Source organism: Ahaetulla prasina, chromosome 2 (assembly GCF_028640845.1).
Source record: "Ahaetulla prasina isolate Xishuangbanna chromosome 2, ASM2864084v1, whole genome shotgun sequence".
NCBI classification, from domain to species: Eukaryota; Metazoa; Chordata; class Lepidosauria; order Squamata; family Colubridae; genus Ahaetulla; species Ahaetulla prasina.
The window spans coordinates 274211300-274236484 of NC_080540.1; the positions used below are offsets into that span (position 1 = coordinate 274211300).

The 25185-nt window shown below is 38.1% G+C and overlaps 1 protein-coding gene across 3 annotated transcripts in view; it reads right to left on the reverse strand.

Moving 5' to 3' along the window:
• The window catches only part of CWC27 (CWC27 spliceosome associated cyclophilin), a 112300-nt gene that overhangs the window by 39853 nt on the left and 47262 nt on the right, over positions 1-25185 (reverse strand). The window contains exon 11 of one of the 3 annotated variants that reach the window (XM_058169613.1): positions 14656-14784. The exons of the other annotated variants lie outside the window; for them this stretch is intronic. Within the exon in view, the coding sequence (XP_058025596.1) occupies positions 14775-14784 (10 nt within the window). The 3' untranslated portion in view covers positions 14656-14774. Of the gene's footprint in view, positions 1-14655; positions 14785-25185 lie in introns of those variants that run through there. 3 annotated transcript variants of the gene reach the window in all.

Below are 25185 nucleotides of genomic sequence, written 5' to 3' on the forward strand. Positions count from 1 at the left end.
TGAAATCTCACAAAAAGCAGAATTTAAAGTCAATTTAAAAAAATCAACAAAAACTCTAAAGTGAAGGGATACAGGTATGATGGGGAAGCGATCCTGTTAACCCCAGGGTATTTTGTTGGATACAATAGAGAGGCTTCTGTATTGTTGTCTATTCTATGCTGGGATCTTCTATGGGTAAACTAATGACCTCACATCCAGGGATTATCAGTCTGGATAATTCATTCAAAATTTACCACTATAGAGTTAAAGAGCATTACTCAAGAGCAGGCAGCCAAATCTGAAATAATAGATGCATTAAAGGGCATTGTCAGTGCTGTGGGGTTAAGCTAACACAGCACATTCCAGGATTAGCTCTGACTGTAGCTATTTGCTCTAAATTTTCATAATGGTAATTCAACTTCATTTTAATAAATAAAAGCAACAATGACAAAATGAGACTTAAACAAAAGATTTGCATTTCTTTTCTTATTTGAAACTGAATACTTATAAGAAGTTATGTTATCCTTAGATGACATCAGTGGCATATTTTATTAATTACTGAAGAGCCAAAATAATAATTTGCAGGAATAAAAATAGAAGTCACTAAGCTGTCTAGGCAAAAAAAAAAAAAATGTTGGGTGGAAATCTAATGCTGCAGGTCTATGTGTATTTACTAGGGGAATAAGCCAAACTGAACTCAAATGGGATTTTCTTCTGAGTAAGCATGCATATGACTGCATATACACGGTAACATTGCTTTTTCTTTGTGGGTGTGAAACAGCACTGTGGATTTATTGACATAGACTTTAAACCACTCACTCCCCAGCCACAGGAAATCACTGAAATTGCATTTCTCTGAGGAGGTCCCAATATCTCAACAAAATGTCAGCACTCCCAACATTCTTTCTTAGAATGCTGACTGCAACATTTGCATATCTGTAGTGTACATTTACTCTTATTAAATATTTACAGCACAACTCAAATAGAAAATGGTGATTTTTCAATGCATTCAGCTTGCACCAACTTCAATTAAGCACAGATAAATCTTCAACTTATGACTACAATAGAGCCCAAAATTTGCATTGCTGAGTGAGACATTTGTTAAATGAGTTTTTGCCTTGTTTTATGACCTTTCTTGTCTCAGTTGTTACATGAATCACTGCATTTGTTAAGTTAGTAATCTAGTTTTTAAGTGAATCTGGCTTTCCCATTGATTTTCTCTGTCAGAAAGTTGCAAAAATGTCCTTGGGACACAGCAATAGTAATAAATATGACTCAGTTGCTAAGTGTCTGAATTTTGATCACATGATCATGTGGGTACTGTAAAGGTCATAACTGAAAAATGGTCATAAGTCACCATTATAACTTTGAATTGTCATTAAATGAACTGTTGCAAGTCAAAGACTACCTGTATGTTAAGGTGTCATTGATTTGGATTGTAATGTACCTGCTTAAATTCTTCCTGAAAATTATCTGAAATTGAAATTGTAGCTATTGACAAGGTTATGTTTTTATTTTGGGGGAACTTTCTTCATGATTTGTCATGAAAATATTAACTGCAGAACAATTAAACATGTACTTGATTTAATCAGTGGGTTTAATACACTCTTTTGAAGCTTGATGTTTTTGAGAAACAATAAAAATATTTGGTTATTACTACTTCAAGTATACCTTCAATAGGACTCACAGTTTGACTAGGAGAGAAAGTTCATGTTGAATATCAGTTCTACAAACATTTTCTTCTTTTAATTTAATTAAGGAAATATAGATCCTAGGAAGATGAATTAGTTGTTAACTGCACAAACAATTAAGTCAAGTGTGTTTTTGATTTGGGATGTTGTGAGAGAAGCCACTTAACTATTAACTCATTTCCCCTATCAAAATCATACTTGTTGTACAGGAGACTGATTATTAACTCTACAAACACTTTCTTTTAAAATTTATTGTAGATAAATTTTAAATGTAGATGTTGGAGAGATGACTAGATTAACTGCACAAACACCCCAGTCAAGCGTGTTTCTGGGCTAAGTTGTTGGAAGAGAATAATTTCTTAACTATTACCCCATTTCCCGTTTCAAGAATATATTTGATTTTTATATTCCTGGGACTGTTGATTATAAAAATTAACCTCTATATTGAGAAGGAACATTGGTCTTACCTGAAAGTTCTTTCTATGTGCGCTGCAAGCGAGTCCAAGCATGGGATTCAATTCGCCTGATGGCCAGAAACTGAGTTACAAAATCTTTGGCCACGCCTCTTCCTCCCGGCCAAGCCTCAGTTTTTTTCAATGAAGACACGGAACTGGAGAGGATGTAGCTCAACCAACGAAATTGACCACTCCTGGACCCCGGACCATACCAGAACCAGGATGGGATTGGACTCTCCTGCAGCGCAAATAGAAAGAACGTTCAGGTAAGTCCAATATTCCTTCTCCTGTGCGCTGCTCGGTGAGTCCAAGCATGGGTTATACCCAAGCTAACTCGTTGTAGGGCAGGAAGCCGATTGGTCCAGGGTCCCCTCGGCCAGCAGAACCCGTTGTAACACTCATCTCCTGAACACCACCTCAGCCGATGCAAACATGTCTAATTTGTAATTCCTGACAAATGGTGAGGGGAAAGCCCAGGTGGCCACCTTGCAGATTTCCAGAATGGAGGCCTGTGTGGCCCAGGCTGCCATAGTGGCTGCGCTCCTAGTTGAGTGAGCTGTGATGTAGCCTGGTGGAGGTCTGGCCTGATGTTCGTAAACCAACAAAATACAGGCCTTCAGCCAGCGTCCAATTGAAGATGCTGAGACCTTCTTGCCCATAGACCTGGGCTGAAAGGAAAACAAACAGAGCCTCTGTTTGCTGAAATCCGGCTGTATGCTTTATATATTTACACAGAGCTCTGTGGATGTCCAAGGTATGCCATCGTCGTTCTCACAGATGTCTGGGGTTCGGGCAAAAGTCCGGCAAGTCTGCATAAACAGAGGGATAGAATCAAGTTCACGTGAAGTGTTAATACCACTTTATAATGCCTTGGTAAGGCCACACTTGGAATATTGCATTCAGTTTTGGTTGCCACAATGTAAAAAGGATGTTGAGACTCTAGAAAGAGTGCAGAGAAGAGCAACAAAGATGATTAGGGGACTGGAGGCTAAAACATATGAAGAACGGTTGCAGGAACTCGGTATGCCTAGTTTAATGAAAAGAAGGACTAGGGGAGACATGATAGCAGTGTTCCAATATCTCAGGGGTTGCCACAAAGAAGAGGGAGTCAAACTATTCTCCAAAGCACCTGAGGGTAGAACAAGAAGCAATGGGTGGAAACTAATCAAGGAGAGAAGCAACCTAGAACTAAGGAGAAATTTCCTGACAGAACAATTAATCAGTGGAACAACTTGCCTGCAGAAGTGCTCCAACACTGGAAATTTTTAAGAAAATGTTGGATAGCCATTTGACTGAAGTGGTGTAGGGTTTTCTGCCTGGGCAGGGGATTGGACTAGAAGACCTCCAAGGTCCCTTCCAACTCTGATATTATTATTGTTATTAAAACTACTTCCTGTGCCCTGTGAAACCAGGTGTTAATTTTGGGTACAAATGTCAGATCTAATGAAAGTATGACTATTTGGATGGAAAATACATAAATCTTGTCTTACAGACAGGGCCACCAGTTCTGATATTCTGTGTTCCAACATGATTACCACCAGAAAAGCCACCTTGAAGGTAAGTAGTCTGATGCTGGTGGACCCCAAGGGTTCAAATGAAGCAGACGTGAGCGCCTGCAAAATGATGGACAGCTCCCAAGCTGGGTACCGATGGACTGTAGGTGGTAACAGGTTGGAGATTCCCTTCAATAAACTATGTATCCTATGGTGATGTGAAAGTGGGATTGTTCCTGTGCCTGGCAGGATGGTGGCCAAGGCCGCCACCTACCTGCAGAGTGTGTTTCTGGATAAACCTGTATCCCTCTTGCAGGAAGTCCAACACCTTTGGAATTGTCACCGATGTGGGTATCAACTTCTCTTTAGCACATCAATGACAAAAGGAAGCCCAGGTGGCATGATATATCCTGTTCGTTGATGCCCGTCAAGACCAATATAGTCAAAATCACTTTTCCAGAAAGGTGTGCCTTCCTCAGGATCTCCCTTTCAAGTGCCAAACAGCCAATTGGAGCCACTGAGGCTCTGGATGTTACACTGCTCCTTGGCTGAGTAATGTCCTGTGGGGTGGTATCCTCCATGGTCGGGAAATGGAAAGTGTCATTAGGTCCACAAACCATGGGTACTGTGGCCAACGCAGTGCCACCAGCAGTACCTCCTCCTCCTCCTCCAAGATCTTTCTGATGACCCTTGATATGAGGGGGGTCAGAGGGAAGGCATATAACAGGCCGGGAGGCCACAGGCAGCAGAGTGCGTTGGTGTCCTCGCTGCTGGTGTCTGGTACCGGGAGAAAAACCTTGGTAGTTGGGTGTTTGTTGGACTAGCAAATAAATCCATAGTGGGAGTCCCGAACTTCTCTGTTATTTGGAGAAATAGGTCTGGATGGAGTCGCCATTCGAACTGATCGATGGTCATCTGGTTCAACCAGTCCACTTGAGCATGGTAACTCAGGAGATGTGTTCCGCTCGCAGTGAAAGCAGATGCTTCTCTACCCACAGACATAATCCCATCACTTCATGCATCAGAGCCTTGGAACGAGTGCCTCCTTGTCGATTCACATGAGCTTTGGCTGTAACATTGTCTGTTGCAGGAGCACTGCTGACCTGCCAACACAGCCTGAAAATGGCGCAGTAGCAAGTGTGCTGCTCTCAGTTCCAGCCAATTGATATCATTGAGCAGCTCCTCTGGCAACCAGCTACCTTGGATCACTTGAGATTCCAGGTGGGCCCCCCAAGCGAACAGGCTGGTGTCTGAGGTCAAAACTAGCCAGGTGGTTTCTTTGAAAAGACAGCCTGTCTCCATGGCTGCTGACAGCCACCTGTCCAAGGACCAGAGCACCCGGCCGGGGACCTTGATCCTCGCGTTTGAATTGCTGTGCCCTGATCTCTGGCTGGGCAACAGAAGCCATTGTAGGGCCCGTGTATGAAACTGAGCCCAAGGGATGATAGCCAGGCAGAATATCATCTTTCCCAAAAGTTGAGAAAGCAGAATCAATTGTACTAGTTCTAAACTTTGACCTGCGTCACCATGGCTCTTATGCTGGTTCTGCATTCCTGAGAAAGGAAAACCTGAGATGTCAGCATATTTATCATTGCACCTAAATGTGTGATGCAGTTGTAGGTGTTATTTGGTTTTTCTCCCAGTTTTACGGAGAACCTGTGATCTTGGAGAATTTGGACCCTGATCTGCAGGTCACATTGTGCCTGCTGTGTGGACGACTGTATTAAGATGTCAGCCAGATAACATAGCAGTCTTATGGGCCTCAACCACAGATGTGCTGCTACGACATCTAGCAATTTGGTAAAAGTTTGTGGTGCCGATGAAAGGCCAAAGGGGAGTGCCCTGTATTGCTAATGGAGATCTGCATATAAGAATCTGAGAAACCGTCTGTGTGACAGTCTGATGGGGACATGGAGGTAAGCCTCTTTGAGATCTATTGAAGTCAAAAGGTCTCCCTTTCTGATGCAAGCCAGGATGGTATGCAGGGATTGCATTTTGAACCTTTTGTATTTTACGTGCAGATTGACTTCCTTCAAATTCAATATGGCTCTCTTCCCCCCTGAACTTTTGGGAACCAGAAAGAGGATCGAATAAAATGCGAGACCTCTCTGGTCTAATGACACCGGCTCTATGACCTTGATGTCCAGCAGGTGCTGGATCTAGGACTCCATTAGGGTCCTCTTGGCAGGGTCCCTGGAAACGGGACATTGAATGAAATGGCTAGGTGGGTCGGAAAAAGACTCTAGAGTGAACCTGAGCCTCACTGTTTGCAATGCCCACGCATCGGTAGTGGTATCCTGCCACTCACTGGCAAAACTGCTTAATCGCCCGCCAATGGGAATCTCAGAATGGGAGTCACTTGTTATGGCGGTAGGGCCAGTTGCTGGCTCCCTGAAAGGGTTTGCCTTTAATCCCTCTGCCGGGTCAGAAGGCAGAATGGCCACTGAAGCTAAGGTGGCCAAGGTGGCGTCCACAGTTGGGATCTTCAAAAGATCCTCCAACTCCTCCTGTACATCCCGTTAGGAGTTGGGATGGATCCAAGCTGGTTCCACTGCCTCTGTATGATATCCTTAAACAACTGAGGTGATGAAATCACTTCCTAGGTTGTGACTGGCTCTGTGAACAGGCTGGTTCAAAGGTCCCGAGGGTCCAAAGGATCCTCTGATAAGCTCTCTGCTACCCCCATATTGGCCATAGTTTTGGCTTTTATCAGTAAGAGCTAAAACAAGGTAGGCCAGAACAGCCTAGAATATGCTGGCGCATCCAGAGTGACACCCTCCTGCTCTGACAATTCATAATCACCCACTTCATCCTCTCCCATGAATGAAGCCTCGCTGTGCAAGGAAGGTAGAGGGGAAGGAGGTTCCCACATAAGGCCAACCTCAGGCTGTAACTGTGGTTGCGGGGTCAGTAATTGGAAGGACTCAATGACAATGGGCCTGTGAGACCCCTCTGTTGGAGCGCTGGGACAAACTGGGACTCAAATTCTCATCAGGGCAGAGCCCCACTGCCATAGGTGTAAATGTGGCAGATGGCACTGAAGGTCTAGAAATGAAGGTAGGTTGCAATCCTGCATTGGCCCCACCGGTTAGAGGAACATAAAACAACAACAACAACTGGGCCGGTTTAGCTCACGCTGGTAAAAGCCTGTTATTAAGGCTTATTAAGAACACAGTAGCCTGCAATTACTGCAGGTTCGAGCCCGGCCCAAGGTTGACTCAGCCTTCCATCCTTTATAAGGTAGGTAAAATGAGGACCCAGATTGTTGGGGGGGCAATAAGTTGACTTTGTAAAAAATATACAAATAGAATGAGACTATTGCCTTATACACTGTAAGCCGCCCTGAGTCTTCGGAGAAGGGCGGGGTATAAATGTAAACAAAAAACAAAACAAAAACTGGAGCTATGTGAAAACTCTGCTACCCGATATCAATATTAGAAGACCAGTTCATGTGGTCCTCCTGTAAATCCAGGTGGGACATTTACTGGTCTCTAGAAGTTGTAGCCACATTGCCCTTATTGGGGTTGGTAAAACTCTAGCTGCCTCTGCTTGCTGTTTGGCCTTTGCAAATTGTTTCTCTAAGGCTTTTTGTCTCCTTTTGGTATCCTTCTCAGATGCAGCTGAAACAGATCTTGCAGCTTTAGATTTAGATCTGGTAGCAGGTTGTTTAGAAACAGATCTAGCCCCCGGAATTAGATGCCTCAGATCTCTGTATGGGGGATGAGCCAGCTGAATTGCTGCTATATGATTCAGTACAATCTGCCATTTAGGTGCTGGCTCCTGTGATATATGACTGCTGCAATTAATTAGGGGTAAAACCCAATCCTGGAATTAATCCCCTTGCACAGATAACACCTTAGGCTGATGACCTCCATAAAGTGGAAGGTCTAAAGCCCAGCAGGAAGATAGGTGTCAAACCGGCAATATGGTTTGAAATTTGCCTAGTAATGGAGTCACGGCAGCAGTAGAAGCAAAATGGTGCAAAACCGACAACACGGTTTCTCTGTGCTAATTTCCAAGACACCACTTCCGGGGAGAAGCGTGAGACCGGCAACATGGTCACAAACGCTGGGAAACCTCCCAAATAGCACGGAACCGGCAATACGGCTCTGTTCTGTTTCCCTCCCCCAATACTCCCAACAAAGAGTCAGTCAAAGGCCTTATTTTCTAATTTATTTACATAGATAAATGTTCTGGCCACATCTACCCACAGGCCTGCCAAGTCTCTGGAGATAACGAGGAAATTATAGATAAGGCCAGAATTACTCACGAATATATTCTTCCCTCCACTGATACAGTTTGCCCACGCAAATTCATTGCTTTGTCCAAGACAAAAAACCAGAAAGTTCCGCCTCCTTTTTATAGTCTATAATTGCAGATGTCACTGCATGACTCATCATTCTTTGGCTTTGTCCCAATGCTTCCTCTGCTGCACGCGCTGGTCACGTCTGTGCAATCTTGCATCACTCCAAAACTGTTCTTGGAGCGTTGCCAAATCAGAAGAAGGCCCGGGAGAATCAGGCCTTGCCGGCCCCTCCTCCTTCCTTTGGGTGGGTGCCAGGGAGGGAGAGGGCCCAAGAGAAGCAGACCTTGCCAGGTCTTCTCCCTCACTTTCTGAATCATCCGAGTCCAGGAGTCCGGGTCCAGGAACCTGGGTCACAACAGGCTCCTTAGTGCTCCGACTGGTTGCCCACACTCACAGAAGACTAAAGCCTCGGTATTTGCTGATGTCCCTTAGTGCGGCGTGATGCCCTTCTGACCGGGGTGGCCTGCTGGCAAAATGGCCTGTCGCTGCCTTTGTCGGAGCTGCCTTCCGATGGTGGTATCTTGGTCGCCTGGCTGCTTGCGCAGCCTACACAAAGGTGCACAACTCTCCAGATAGTCCCAGAAGCTCAGTTCTCCAAAAATCCAGCTAAAGCAATCATTTTGAAATATTTCAATAAGAACAAACTCATTCGTGTCTCTCTAGGCCAACTGAGTTGAAAAAACTGAGGCTTGGCTGGGAGGAAGAGGCGTGGCCAAAGATTTTGCAACTCAGTCTCTGGCCAATCAGGCAAATTGAATCCCATGCTTGGACTCACCAAGCACAGCACAGGAGAATGTATACATATATGCATAAAAATTTAACATACTGCTCTCAAACATAATGCACAAAACCAATATATCGAATATATTGTTCCAGTTCAACTATACCTCATTAAAATGCACAAACATTTGAAAAATGTAGTCAGGAACCTTCTGAACATTATACATTTGGTTGTACTTTCCTTGGAATTTTTTCATTATTGGAAAAATGAATCATGATTAAGAGGTAAGTTTTTAGGATAAATGTCATGGAAGAAAAGCTTGGACTTTTTTCTTTGTAGACATTGCACATGCAAAAATTAAAAGCACTGTGACATAGGTTGGGCTGAAAGAGTCCAATTGGCTCAGAGTTAACCAATAAACATGACTGATGGCAAACCTAAAGCTGGGTCTCACTAGTACTATCCAACATCTTAATTACCACACCACACTGACTATTTTAGTATCTTATTTATTATTTTAATAAAAACTCATCCATTGATAGAGAATATGGCTTTTACCTGGGGAAAAAGTGTAAAGAAGCAGATTATATTGCCAGCTATTTGAGAATATTTATTTGAGAATACTTTGAGAAAAAAGTATTTGAGCTGTATATGTGTGTTGATACATCTGTAATATCTATTGTTCACTATATTCTGGATTATTGTAATGAATTCAAGATTAAACCCTTACCATTATCTACAAGAATAAAAGTTACCAAATACTTTCCTGGGATGCATCTTATTGTGAAGTTTCTGAGAACAAGTGCCATAGCAAATTTTGGCTTATTGTGTATAAGTGTATTGCTTTTATATTTTTACAAAACAGACCTTATTATTTTCCTGCAGAATAAGCATTTTGGATTATTTGAAAAGTGCTGTTATTGCACAGTTTAATGTTTTCTCTTGATACGGCTCATGCAGCAAATATAACAAAACAAAAACAGAAGTATATCCCTCTCCCAAGTTTTCCTGAGTTTCAAATAACCATACCCAACCGACATGACTAGCAAATGGGTATAGAGATTGTAGAGCAAAGTCTATGCCACTCCAAAACTAGACTTGTCTCAAAGACAAGATCCCACACATAAATTCTACACTAAAATGAGCAAAAATATTAACCCAGAAACTGGATTGCTAAGATTTCATATCAAAATCCCTCAAATGCTGCGGAACATTTTACATTACCTGCCTATCACACTAAACAGAGATTTGCCACCAAGATCATGCATTTGGCCGACTTCAGCAGATTGGGGCATGAAGCCTCTCCCTAAGCCGATCCTCCTAACATTCATAGCTTCAGACTTTATTATCTCTACTAGCTGTCTGCTGACAGAATGACTTACTTAACAGGTCTCACCTTTGACTAGTTCAGATTCATTGGCAGGCTAAGAAGACTTACGTTAGAACTTGAAGAATGTCTTTGCTATTTGTAAAATAATTATTACTTATTTTTTTCATCATTAAGTGATTTACGAATATTAACAAAGATTCATAATGATCCTTGGAGGCAAGTCTTCTTTCTACTGAAATTAGGAAGCCAATGCAAAAACAAAGTAATATGAATTACTTTTGCAGGTGTTATCTACTAACGATACCTGTAATCTGATTGCTGATTTAAACGTACCATTACCTTGTAATTGTATGGAATACACTGCTTTTCCAAAATCCATCTATATGTCTTTAAGACAAAAGCTTTTGATTCCATAAGTGAAATTATTCAACTACTGTGACTTGAAGGGGAAAATTCCTATTAAAAAAAAACCTAAATAAAACTCTGAAACCAATCTTTGTGAGAATTATAAATTAGTAAAAAAAAATATCCAACTGAATGATTGAGAAAACGGACATATTTTCTTTTCAAGCAACCGTTCCTTTCTTCCTTAAAATATGAGAATCAACAAACCATGCAAAATGGAGACTGAAAAACTGCCAACTATTTTCTCCATCCAAGGTTGTTACAGAAAGTCAGTTCCCATTTCTGCTACCTGAGTCTCCCCATTCACTATTAAACAAAGTTCCTGTTTGGATTATGTTAATATTAGACTCTAATGATGTAAAAACACTGTTAATATTAATAGTATAGGGTGGATTAGTCACCAGACATTACAGCTTACATGCTGTACTTTGCGGACTGAAGTCACTTCCATTAAGGATAAAAACTTTCTTGTTAGGATCCAGAGCTGACAAGAACTTAATGATTCAAAAATAGGTTTCAGTAGCTTAGTAAGGAACAACATATTAATATGCCATGAGATGCCGGATGTGCATTTGTGGGAGACTATATCAAACTAATGAAGGCTACGTTCTGAAGCAAAACTGATGTAACTTGCTTGAGACATTCAGACAGCCTAGCTGCTAACACTGGTTTTCAGCATTCATAAATTGTGGATATGCAACTTAAAAGATATGCTAAAGAAATAGTTCACTCACTGCCACTGTCTTTTCAACTGCATATTGGATATTATATGTGTAGCTTTTATTCTTGAGCAAGTTAACATTCTAGAAGTTCATTAGGTATTAACTGTGTTGCTGTTTTACTATTATCATGTCTTGAAATGAAATGTCATGTCTTCAAAAATGTAATAATGTAGTAATGCCTATGCTAATGATGTGCAAACAGTATAATACACACACCCAGTTACTTCATGCTTTCTCCAAGCAGAAAAAGCTATTGTCAGCATGGACAATCCCCACTCCAGAAAGGAAGAATACTCTTGTGGTTGTAACTTCCTTTACATTTGTCAAATAGCGCTGATTTCTATTCTGCAGGTGTTACATTCTTTTATCTACACTTCATTTAAAACAAATAAACCATTCATCATTGTATTTTCAGAATGTTGAGCAGTTATCTCTAAATAACGATCCTGCAAGATGAGCAGCATATAAATTAGATAAATGAATAATCCCACTTCCAAGAGTTAAGATGAGTAGAATACAGTAAAACATTCCTGTTTCAGTCAAATAGTTTCAAGTGCTAATATTGTGAATCTAGGTAGGCATCTGTCTATATGATTGCCATGGGTTTGGTGTTCTTGGGGAATATTACACGCTAATCTCAAATATTCTTGGGCCACTTTTTCAAGAAGCCAACTTTTAAGAGAGCTAATAGCAGAAATAAAAATAAATTAGGACTGTGTGCAGTTATTGCACAGTGTCTTAATTTATTCCCATTTTGTGCCTAAATCAAGAATTTAGAGTTTTTTATCCAATTCTACATTCAGGTTTTTCATTGCTTGGAACAAAGGCTAATGAGATCAGACAAACTTTTGTGATACAACAGCCTTCTTCCTAAACCTACTGTATATTGAATGCCGGTTTTCTAGCATTGGATGAGGGAACCTGGTGTCTAATATTTTGTCTCATCATTCAACTCAACTCAAGAATATTTTGTATTGGTGAAAGTATCTTTAATTTCACCATTTTAAATTTGTGTGCAAGTTTTTTAAATGCCCAATAGTGTTTTTTTTAAATAAGCATTGCAATTATTACTCCAGCAATGATGGCTTTAAATAATAATTATCGCCTAGTAATATTGCTGAAATAATATTGCAGCTATTTCTAGCACTCCAATCCTTCTGATTTTTTCCTGTCTTTTCAGGCTGCAGGAGGGAAGAAAAGTCTTATACTTCCAGCACAATACTGCAGACTACTTTTCAAAACTGTTCAAATTTCAAAAAATGCCTTGCTGGGAGCTATTTCATGGATTGGAAGCCATTTGGCAAGACAAAGCCCTAAACCTTGCAGTATGTGAAATTAGTTGCGCAGTTCGTTCCATGGAATAGATTCTCTTTTTATCCTTAAAAGATGATCCAAACATTTTAAAATAAATATATAATAAGCTAGCAAGCATTCTTGAAAAAAAAAATTAAAATATCAACTTAATTTCCAGCAGTATATGAATCTATACAATAAAGAGCTTCTCCTTGGTACATGGTTAGAACACTTGCTATTAGCTTTGCCTGCTGTTTCCCAACATCTGACAAGAATTTACAACAGATGGAAATGATTCTATGTTGAACAGCACACCCTTCATGTTCTCCAGTCTGCAGACTTAATAACAAACATACCAAATCTGCTTAAACAATAGCCTTGGAAAGGGTAGATGGGTATAGGCTCAGCCTTTTTGTGGGCCTGCAATAATGGAAAAGACACTAGATCTTCACTGCTGCCATGAAGATCATGGTTTTATGTCAACCCACATTAGAGTCTAATTCCAGATATTCTGCACTATGAGGCACAAAAAAGGGGGTTAGGCACCCATCTTTTCCTCTACTTTATCCAATTTGAAGTAGTGCAATGAAAGGTTTTTTTCATAGCATAATGTTAGAAACAATGGCAGAAAGATAGTGGTAATCTGACATAGAAGATAAAACAAATGTTAATCAAAAGATAGTTACATGTGTATCAACACAGGAAATTATTCTATAGCACGGGTGTCAAACTCTCTACATCACGTTGCCATTATGTGATGTATCGCAACATTTCTCCCTTCGTGGAGCTAAGGTGAGCCTGACCTGCATGTAATGCATCTGGCCTGTGGGCCGCCAGTTTGACACCCCTGTTCTATAGCAAAAATGCACAATCTATCCCTACCAAATACATGCAAATACTTAAAGGAGCTTTTTTGATTCTCAAATCAACCAAGTCATTTAAAAAATAGCAGAGCAACAACATTCAGCCTATTCATAGAAAAAGCCATTTTCATACACACAGCAGCTGTATTACAGAAGTAACTGGATAGTCTGAGCTAATCACTACTTTTCAGCTCAATATCCATTAATCAGACCAAAAAAAAAGAGAGTAAAACCATGACCTCAGGTCTGACACTTTTAAATGTCATCTACCAGATACGTGTTGGAGCTGTTCTGCATCTTTTGGTATCCGGTATTAAGCAAGAAAGGCCAAATTAATCATTTGGGAGGTACACTAGACAGAGTGGTATGAACATTGTTATTTAAAAAGTTCATTTTTCCCCTTGTTACGGGGTGGGGGGGAGAGGGGTAAATAAGTTTTCTCATTCTTCCTTCTTAAATCAATTTTAGGAATTCCACCAAGTTTTATGTGTTTCTTGCCTCAAAAACGGGGGAAAAAACTGTGGCCACTGAAATTTGCAAGTCAGACTCCAGTCTAGGGTCTGAAAGACCATAGGGCTACAAATAGTCCATATCTGATTTATTGTAAGTGCTGAGTGTGCTTAATAAGCTAAGTGTGTAATTATTTGTTAGTTAGATTTATTCTTTCTTTTCTCCAAGAGTTCAGTGTGGAATACACAGCAGAGCTGTGCAAAACATTTCAAATTCAAAATGTTTCAACATTAAAATGGGCCGTTCTGGCCTTGCAGGAAGTGTTCTGATCTTACTAGAAGCAATCCAAGTGCAAAATAAGTGGGATTTGTCTTCTAAAACTTAGCTGGATTCATATATCACATCAAGCTATAACACACTGTTTGGGTTTACCTAAGCTTGTTGTGTGAACCTAGCCTTTCTCTTTATTTTTCAAACCAAGGTTTTTTATGACACATGCATTATTACTGAAGACAAGGTCTTGTATTGCTCCCCAGTTCTCAAAGTTGGAATATGGGAGCTGAAAGAAGAACATTTTCTGCAATTATGTTGTGTTACTTTACCACTAAAGTTGCAAAGTTCACAGAGCTACCCAAGTATCCAGCTTTCTTTCACAGTATTAAGAACTAGATGCCATGTTCTTCCTTCTCACTGACTTGATATTTGATTTCTCCCCAGGACACTAAAAATTTGAAAAACAAGCACACTAGTAAGCAAGGAGAATGAGTGCTCATTCACTTTCCCTTGTAAAAGCAATGTCTGTCATTACTACCTTCTCCTGTCCTCTATCCTTACAATGGTAGCAACCTGTATTTAATCACAACTGTCATACAGGTATCCAACAGGTAATCACATTGTCTGCAATTATGTAAAGCAGAGACAGAGAAATTCAAAGTTGTCTAACCCACCATCACTGAATTGATCCTATCCTATAGTCCTTCTTAGCGAGTGGCTTGCTGCATCTTAGATCTTTTTTTCACAGAGGCTTCAGACAGCACACATATTTTTCTCTTCTACTGTTCCTCACTCAGTGTATCCTATGAAAATAAGACAATAAAAGCAACCCTAAAATAATTAAAGTAGGGTGCAGGTATACATTAGTTGAATGAACCGTTCAGTTTCAATGCAAAGTCATCCCTAAGAGCAAGTCCCTGAAATAATCTACACAATTTATTTGTTTTAATGGCAATTCTTCACAAAATGTAGAAGTCTATAATTGAAGGGTAAAGCTAAATTACAAAGTAAAGCTTAAACTATGTTAACATGTCTTCACTGTATTATGAATCAGTTAATATTCTTTACTCCAGAAATGCTAAACCACATTATTTTCCTGCATTTAATTAAAAACAAGAAAGAATTCATTTTCAGAAAAGAAAACAGAATGTCAAGCACAGTGGCAAGAAATAAGGGAAAATAAAATCTTTATCACTTTATTAATATAAATTGCAGTTTTTCAACTGTTAGATACATGATAACCATTTTTATACATTGGCAAACCTATTTCCATTGTTTTTCTGATTGCCTGGTCATATATTACACAGGTAAATGGCCAAGCCTGGGCCTGATGCCCAGAAGTTTTGAAGAATCGCACTGTGAAACAATCTAGCCTTTGTTAAATGCAGCAGTCTGCTAGCGGAATTCTTCAAAATGAAATCATTCTGTTGGTTTACCAAACTTGTTAGAGTCGTGCTGAACTTCAACAAAGTAAATTCTTTTCGGGGCAGACTAAATAAGAGTTACGTAAAATGGTTTTCGTTTCATATCAAGATTGACTTGTAGTATTTTAGTCAGCCACAGAAAACCAGACAGGAGCATTTATTCTCAGAGGTATGCTAAATCATATGGCTAATCATTTCTTGTGGTTTTATTTTGTTCTCTCAAATGTTGCTTCTCTGGATTCAATACTATAACTTAACACTGAAGAGTGAATGTTAAAAATATTTTTGAACATCTTGCTTGTAAATAAGTTACAGATATTCAGCTACAATTAAACAAGCATAACCTACCCACCCACCCATCTCAAATTTTATAGAAGGTCAATAGCCATAGCACTTATATACTGCCTTACAGTGCTTTACAGACCTTTCTAAGAGGTTTACAGAGTCAGCATATTGCCCCCAACAATGTGGCTCCTCATTTTACCAACCTCTGAAGAATGGAAAACTGAGTTGACCTTGAGTCACTCAGAATTGAACTCCTGGAGTGAGCAGTGACTTAGCCCTGCAGTACTGCATTCTAACCATTGCACCACCACGGCTCTATCAGGTACACCTGGTTCTCCATAACTACACCTTCTAAAGTTCTGCTATTTACTGTATATCTGTGCTGCAACAACAATATTAATAATAAAATTAATGTCAAAGTCTCATTAAGCATACCTCTAAGTAGGTGCAAAATGCATTTGCTTCAACCATGAATAGCTCCAAACTCACCTCACTTACCTACAATTCAGAAGTAGAGTTTCCTTTTGGGGAACATAGTAAAGCTTCCATTAAGACCAAACACCGTTTTGGAAATGAAGCACTACCCACATTTCAAAAGCATTAAAAAGATAGACAAATCTATCTATATCTTTCTATAACAAATTAGGTTTGTCTGGAGAAAATAATGTATCTAAATCAGGGGTCTCCAAATTTGGCAACTATAAGACTTGTGGCCTTCAGCTCCCAGAATTCTCCAGCCAGTATGTTGTATTTGTTATTTATTTATGTTGTATTTAGTATTTATTTGGGATCTACAACACTGGTATCTTTATAATATTTTTATAAAATGGAAGATTTCCATGGGAACTATTCATCCTGGAAATATGGGCCACATTTCATGGGCTCCTCTGCACCATTTTCTATTTTCTTTATCTATTAAAATAAAGATGACCAAAGAACACAGGGAAGAAAGTTTTAGACTGTATTTTAGGTTTTATCTTGAAGAACCTCCATGTGTACATTCCAGTAGAGAGAAGTTCCCTAGAGATGGGCTCCAGCACAAGTTCAGAAGTTCAGAAGACTAAATCTCTGGTCCTGGTGACCCATCCAGATTGGATCTTGCAACATTATCCCGGGACATGTATATTTGGCTTCATTCATGACATTATTGTAACTGGAAGTAACAGTTAATTGCTACCCCACTTCTTATTGAAAATATAACCCACAACAGTACTTAAGCAACATTTCCTTATAATCAAACACTTCAAACACTGATACTGAGTTATAGTATGTTAACATTCAATACATTAGCAGTCAGTGATACATCTTACATAACATAACATAACATAACATCAGAGTTGGAAGGGACCTTGGAGGCCTTCTAGTCCAACCCCCTGCCCAGGCAGGAAACCCTACACCATCTCAGTCAGATGGTTATCCAACATTTTCTTAAAAATTTCCAGTGTTGGAGCATTCACAACTTCTGCAGGCAAGTCGTTCCACGTATTAATTGTTCTAACTGTCAGGAAATTTCTCCTTAGTTCTAAGTTGCTTCTTTCTTTGATCAGTTTCCACCCATTGCTTCTTGTTCTACCCTCAGGTGCTTTGGAGAACAGCCCGACTCCCTCTTCTTTGTGGCAGCCCCTGAGATATTGGAACACAGCTATCATGTCTCCCCTAGTCCTTCTTTTTGTTAAACTAGACAATCTTCTAAGACTGTTTTCTAAATTTCACAAGAAACAATCCATTTCCTTATTTCTTTGACAGTTTCAGAATGCTTTCCAGAATAAATGAAGAAAAGAAACAACAAGAAGCCTTGTATATTAATGATTAGATTCAAAACAGTTAAGTACCCATGCACTGCAAATCATAAGAGGAAATTTTCAGCACAATTTCTACCACAATGTTTTGCCTAGTATTTGAGATATCATTCAAAATTTAACACAGGACTTCTGAAGTTAATGCAAAAAAATATTACTATGATATTTTAAATACAGAAATGGAACAGTCAGAAATCCATATATATATAGTTTGTTACTAGAAATTTGTATATGCAAGTTACTGTTTTTTCTGGCAATTTATAATAACTAAATATAGCAGAAAAAGTTAAATGAAGCCAATATAATGAAACACAAATATCTCAAGGAGAACTGTTCCAAAAATTAGCAGCTCAAATACCAGAAAATCACGGTCTCTGGTCCAACATATATTTTCCTAGAAGAAAGCTGCACATACTGGGACTCCTAAGTAACAATGCACAGAATTGCACTTAAACAAAACAGTTAAGAAAAAAAGAATCCAAAATTACAATCCTATTCAGGTTCACTGCTGTTGTTGAATTTATAATTTGCTGCTCCTTCTCCAAGAAATGCTAAGTACCAGTAATACGTATGAGTCTATTCCCATCCTTCATACATAGTTATATAACTCTGTAAGATATAGATTCTGGTCCAAGGCATGAACTTTCTGGCTAACAGGTATTTGAACCTGAATTCCAACAGTCCTGTCCTAATACTCTAATATCCCAATACATCTTCTTTCATTTCTTCACTCACAATATGAAAATTATTGGAATATGCAATCTTGGGTTATAATATTGAAACAACCTTAATGTTAACTTATCTGAACTTTCTAAGAAGTATGTTTTCGTAACCTAGAGCATAATTATTAGTGCTAAGCAGTTCTGAATAAATATTATTTTTTTAAAAAAAATGTGTAGCATTTCATTGCTGTTCTTTATCTCTTAAGCAGTTGCCATATTAACTATTAAGAGGAAACCATTAGAGTACACATTGGATATTCACCAAAACTGCTGTCTATAGGTTTGTCTTCTCATTCATTAACAGATTTGGAAATGATCTGGCAATATGCATCCATAATTTTATTCTGCAATGTATTCTCCATACAACATATGGGGAGGAGAGAAGGATGTAAAACAAGAGATATATGGTAATAGTATCTGATTAATTTAATCATGTAAGTCATCACTCTGATTCTCAAATTTACAGTACTGAGGAGTATTATAACAAAGAGTAAGACTTCAGTCAACATTGTTTCTTCAACGTGAGAAAACAGAATTTGTAAAAGCTGTCATCCAGTAATTTTTACTCTTGGGAAATAATATAAAAAATTATGCATGAATTATAAAATGTGATGTTAACAACTTAGATGACATCATTTACTAAAAAAATACTACAAAGACCAGCCAATTGTGGAATTTGATCTACAGAACTGATGGTACAAAAGTGGGGGAACCTCGCTTGGAAATCTCAAAAAGCTCTATAAAAATATGTAATGTTTGACTTAAATTTGCTCACATAAATCCCTAAGATTATACACAAAAAATGTTTTGTCAGCCATAAAACAGACTTAACATACTAAAAGAACCCCCTCCCCAAATGTTAAATGTATCCTCCAATTACCAAGAGGTTACCCACACCCATGTTAAACCAGAGGAAATACATTTGAGCTTAGCACAAATCTTTTCACTGATTTGAAGAAGAAAATGGCAAAGTCAGTTTATTAGGAAAAAATATCTGTTTATAGAGATTAATAAGCATTCTCAAGACACTTATCACAAATACATAGATACACATCAAAACACTGTTATATTCATGTCAAAACTATTCTAATACTTGCTTGTTCATTGTTTGATTCTTAGTAATGATTTGCCTTGACCCCATAATCCATCCTGAAGATGTAACGTCACACAAAATATTCAGTTTTATTTTATAAAAATTAGGTTGCATAAAATGCAAAAGCTATTACCTGAATGTATCCTTGAAATATGTGCAATCAATGTCTGTGGCCATAAAATAGCACAGTAGAGAAACTACAGGTAGTCCTTGAGTTATGACTGTAATGGAGTTGCCCATCATGGTTGTAATTCGTGATGGCTGTAAATTGAGTCACAGCTTCAGCTAAATGATGAAGTAAATTGACTGTCCTGATTTTATAACCTTTTTGCAGTGGTCATTAAGTAAAATTGTAATCATTAACAGAACACCGCAGTTATTAAGCGAATCAGTGGTTCTCATGGGCACAGCTTTGCTGAAAACTGGAAATGAATGCCAGTTTTCAACAGTGTCATAAAAAGAACAGCTGCACTGACAATAATTTTTTTTTTGTTTTTTTGTTTACATTTATACCCCGCCCTTCTCCGAAGACTCAGGGCGGCTTACAGTGTATAAGGCAATTTGGAAATGGATATTGCAATGTAGTTCAGTTTCCAAATTATTAGTTTATCAAAATATAAGGGAAAAAGAAAAAAAGCACTGACTTCCAACTCATTTTAGTGGAGTACGCTGATAGTGTAAAACAGCAATGAAAACAACTTTTTTTCCTGCCAAAATAAGGTAATGAAAAGTTGAAACAGAAATTTGTCATCAAAGGAGACCGGAAGCGTCGCAGCGAGACTGGCTGGAAAAATACCAGGCTCTGATCAGCCTGGCAAAATCCAGCCAGATGAACTGCTGTCGTGGAGTCTTCGGACCAGAACCGTCTTGTAGGGACGGCGAAGAAGGAGAGGCATCTCAGACGGCTAACAGGAACAGGCATGTTCCTTGGAAAGCCGGAGAAAACTCTTTGATCCGGCAGCAGGGGCATCAGCCATTGCGACCGTCATGAAGCTGAGGCATCCAGAATAAGAATTAGGCACAGTGCTAAAAATAGAGAAACCAGAGGGGAAAAATTAAATTATTTATTGGGATTAACAATGCAGAAATAAGGAAGGTGAGAAGAGAAAGGGGGAATAGATCAAAAGGGAATATAGGGCAAATTAAACGAGTAAGGGACTTAAGAATTGAAGGAAGGAAACAGAAAAAAAGAGATAAATTATAAAAACAAAAAAAAAACAAAATGAGTGGTTTGCTAGATGAACCAGGAGAAAATGGTTAAAAGGAGTAATTAATGGAAAGGAGGAAGAGTAATATGATATATATATATATATATATATATATATATATATATATATATATATATATATATATATAGGTCTTTAGTTGTTGGGTTTCTCCGTGTAAAATTGGAAGTGTCTTGGCCACTTCCAATTTTACACGGGAGAAAACCCGAACAACCAAAGACCTATATACAAACACCCGTGAAAACCTCAGAAAGCATATATATATATATATATATATGTATGGTAATAATCTTAATAATGGTATTAGGATTAATATTGGTGATTATATTATTTGAATAAGATGGAATATACTAGGTATAGACTGATGTATTTAGAAGGGATTAAAAGATGAGATTTAAATGAATGAAATTAAAATGGAATGGGTATTATCATTATGAATAGATTTGAATGAATTGTATTAATATTGGGATTATAAAAATCCCAATATTAAATGGCAATACAAATGCTTTGATAAAAATGATTTATTTAGAAGGAGAAAGTTTGAATGACATTCAAATGGAAGATTGGTTTGGAGGAAGGATAATATAATATATAAGTATAGTAATAGTCTTATTAATAATTGTATTAGGAGTAATATTGGTGATTATATTAGTTGAATAAGATGAAATATATTTTGTATAAAATGATTTACTTAGGACGGGTTAAGCGATGGAAAGTTAAATGAAATTAAAATGGAATAAGTGTATTATTATGAATAGATTTGAATGAATTGCATTAATATTGGGATTGTAAAAATTGAACAAATGACAATATAAATGGTCTAATATAAAATTGTTTATTTAGAAAGGGAAAATTTGAATGAAACTGAAATGGAAGATAGGTTCACTTTAAAAAAGGAGATATAAAAACAAATGTGAAGAACTGAATTGTTTTGGGTAAAATGATTAATTTTTAGATAAAGGTGATGTAAAATAACTATAAAGAAATATGATAAACTGGTCCACCTTTGGAAACAATTGATATTAAGAAATAATTGTGCTAAATTAAATGATTGTGCTTAAAGTAAAGGGTTTCAATAGAATAAAAAACTTTGAAAAATATATGTGATAAAGGGAGAAATAAGAGAATAATACGAAATAGGCTAAGATAAAGAGGTTCGGGTCGATAGCAATATTGATTATATATTATATAGTAAATATAAATTAGAGATAAAAGCGGAAAGTAGACTACATTGGCAGAAATTGAAATATATATAGTAAATTGGAGAAAATAAGCTGTATGAATTTTGACTCGGTCAATACGGTCAGAAAAAATGTATTGTATGTTTGTGTGTCTTAAAAAAATAAAAAATTGTTTAAAAAAAAAAGAAATTTGTCACCAGAGAAGTATAGTATAGTATAGTATAGTATAGTATAGTATAGTATAGTATAGTATAGTATAGTATAGTATAGTATAGTATAGTATAGTATAGTATAGTATTGTATTGTATAGTATACTATACTATACTATACTATACAATATACTTATTATAATAAGTACAATATAGTATTAGTATTAGTATAGTTTAAATATATATTTAAAAAATTAAAAAACAGGTTTTCCAAAATGCACTTCTACTTCAGCACTCTCATACTAGTCATTACCTCATTGCACCTGAAGATCACTATTATTCTCAAATGAAAAGATAACTTTGAGTTGAGTTAGAATCACAATTGAGTCTGAAATTTTGAGTGTAAGTAAGCTAGACTCAATTTTATGACTGTTTTTACAATGGTCGTTAAGTGAGTCTTCACTGTCATTAAGTGAATCATATGCATACAATGCTTATTGTATAAGCATACAATGACATGCCTACAGGACATTCTACCCAGTCATAAATGCAAACCGGTTGCTAAGTGCCTGACATGTAATTGTGTGGTGTGGCAGAAGGTGATGCAGTAGTTGTAACTTCAAGGATGGGTTGTAAGTACTTTTTAAAAAATCTGTTTTAACTTTAAATGTAAGTCAAGGGCTACCTTGTAATCTATGTCTTTATATAGTCAGTGGATCCACAAAAACAATCTCCTGATCATTGAGAATTGTTCCAATTTCTCCCAAAGTGTCCCTCTGCACCACTAAATCAAAAATGGTCTGCAAAGGTTACAGTATATATCTTTCTGCAGAAGAAGACATAGTTTTTCAGTCAGATGAAGTCAAATTAGTCCTTGGTCCAGTAATTTTAAAAAAGGATCATCACCATTTCTAAAGTATTTTAGATGGGCTCACATATTTTCACACTTCTTTTAGATGGGCTCACATATTTTCACACTTCTGCAGGCTCTGAGTGACCTGGGGCTTTTAACAGAGAGCAAGCGTAAGCGTATATACAAGGGTAAACACCCCCACCCCCACATATATTTCCACATGAGTTAGTTATAGATTATCACCACCGAACTTCACATACTCTAGGAATTTCACAGATTCATACACATCCAACAACAGTCTGAATGAAAACATTTCCTCATAGTATTTCTGGAAATCAAACTGTCTTTCCATGGGGTAAATGAAAAGCAGTTTTTCTCTAGGGAATCTCAACAGCCTTTTAAGAGCTGAAATGAAATGCTAGTCTAATTCAAAATTGGGAAGAAACAAATGTGTGCTGATAAGCTGGCACTGTTTACTTTCCAAAAGGTTCCAGAGACAATTCTATTGACAGTTTATAGAGAATCAATCTGGGATTGATAAAGATTAGAGACTGGACCAGGAAATGGAGCGAGAATGTTTCAGACTTGTAAATTAGGTGAAAACCATATACACTGGGGAAAAAACTCTGTAGTAGTGTTGTCCCAGGTGGCCAAAACCATGAAAAAGAACTGCCCCTCAAGAGAAAAGATTCTGGCATCAAGTCACATCTCTAAACTATGTGTCTGTAATTTCAGAATTCATCAACAGTCCAGAGCCATAATAGAATTTGGTTTTAAATAAATACATCTGGAATAAAACCCAGAAGAAAGGCAGTTATTATTGTTGGCATTTAATCTAGAGGGAAAATTCTGGTCTAGATAAATATTACCTGAAGAAATTTTATTTTAATTCACTGTTACAAGTATTTCAGTACAGGTAATAAGTGACCACTGCAGATGTAAAGCATTGCCAAAGGCTAGGCCCTTGCAATTTAATAAAGCACTTGAGAGTACTCACAGCAGGTCTGGTAAAATTCTTAAATTAAACTTAAAATACACACATACAAAAGCAAGCATATGAAATTCCAGTTTTTGCAGGTACAACATTTTACAAAAGTAGTAATAGCCAAATCTTGTTATATTCTTATAGTGCAATGTTATAATCAATTATAGATGATACATTTTTTTTTATTTGTACCAAAACTTAATACACATGGTAAACAGATTATCAAGATCCCCAATAAGAAATGAACCAGCAGAAAATAAAGTCTAAGGGTTATAGACATTTTTTTTCTAACTGAATTCTGGCCAAATAACTTTTTCTGGAATATCTGAAGGTCATTTTATATGAGGTTTCAAAATATGTTCTCCATTCACTACCTTGCACAGAGCCCTGAACAGTGTAAATCTCTGCTTCCGCACAATATTTCTGGGAATACTTAGTAATGATGGTTCCAAACGGTTCAGTAGCAAGATTTCTTCTTCAGCATTAAAAGCTACAGTATCTTGACTGTCCCAAGCACGTCTTAAACCAGTTTGTTTCGTGGGTCAGCTTCCTACTAGCTGGATTTTTCTCTTTTCCTGATATGCCCTTAATGTTCTTGATTTATCATTTGCTTATTATGAAATTTATTAGCTGTCCATCTTACCACAAGGCAATTCTGGACAGCTTACCATATTCAAAGATAAAACTGTGCGAAATCCAATGATCTATATATATATAAAAGGATTTATGTATATATGTTTGTTTAAGCATAATTCTGGCAACACATTGAGCAATTTCGACCAAACTTGGTACACAGGTGACTTACCCTCCGGAGACAAGCACTGTGAGGGTAAGACACCCCTGGTGTGTGTGTGTGTGTGTGTGTGTGTGTGTGTGTGTGTGTGTGTTCCAACATAACTCTGGAAAGCCTGGCCCTTTAAGGAGAATGAGTGTGACGTCCTAGAGTGACATTTGTTCATGTTGTCATGGGAGGGGGAAGGGAGCCTAATTAGGCCAGTACAGAGGCCTTTGAACATGCTCCCTCACACAGTGGGCCTTTAAGGACTAGGCCTCCCTCAGACAGTGGGCCTATGAAGGGAGCTGGATTAGGCCAGTACAGAGGCATCTGATTGACCGTGATCCCTCACACTGTGGGCCTTTAAAGCCTAGGCTTCCCTCACACAGTAGGCCTATGAAGCGAAGGGAGCCTGATTAGACCGGTACAGAGGACTTTGATTGAGCGTGCCACAACCTAATCAAATCGTCTGCCCTCACCTCACAGCTTCGGCCCATTTTCCCAGGATTGTCTTTTGCCCCAACTCATCGCACGAAAGACAGGACCACACCAACCGAGGTGAAACAGCTATGGAGGAGACCCAGCTATTTCAGCAGGGGTGGACGAGGCGCAGCATGGCCCAGCTCAGAGATTTATGTTACAGTCCCAGGCCCAGTTTGAGGAAATAGTAAAATGGATGGTGTCACAGGGAGGGGGGATGGGAGGGGTAAAG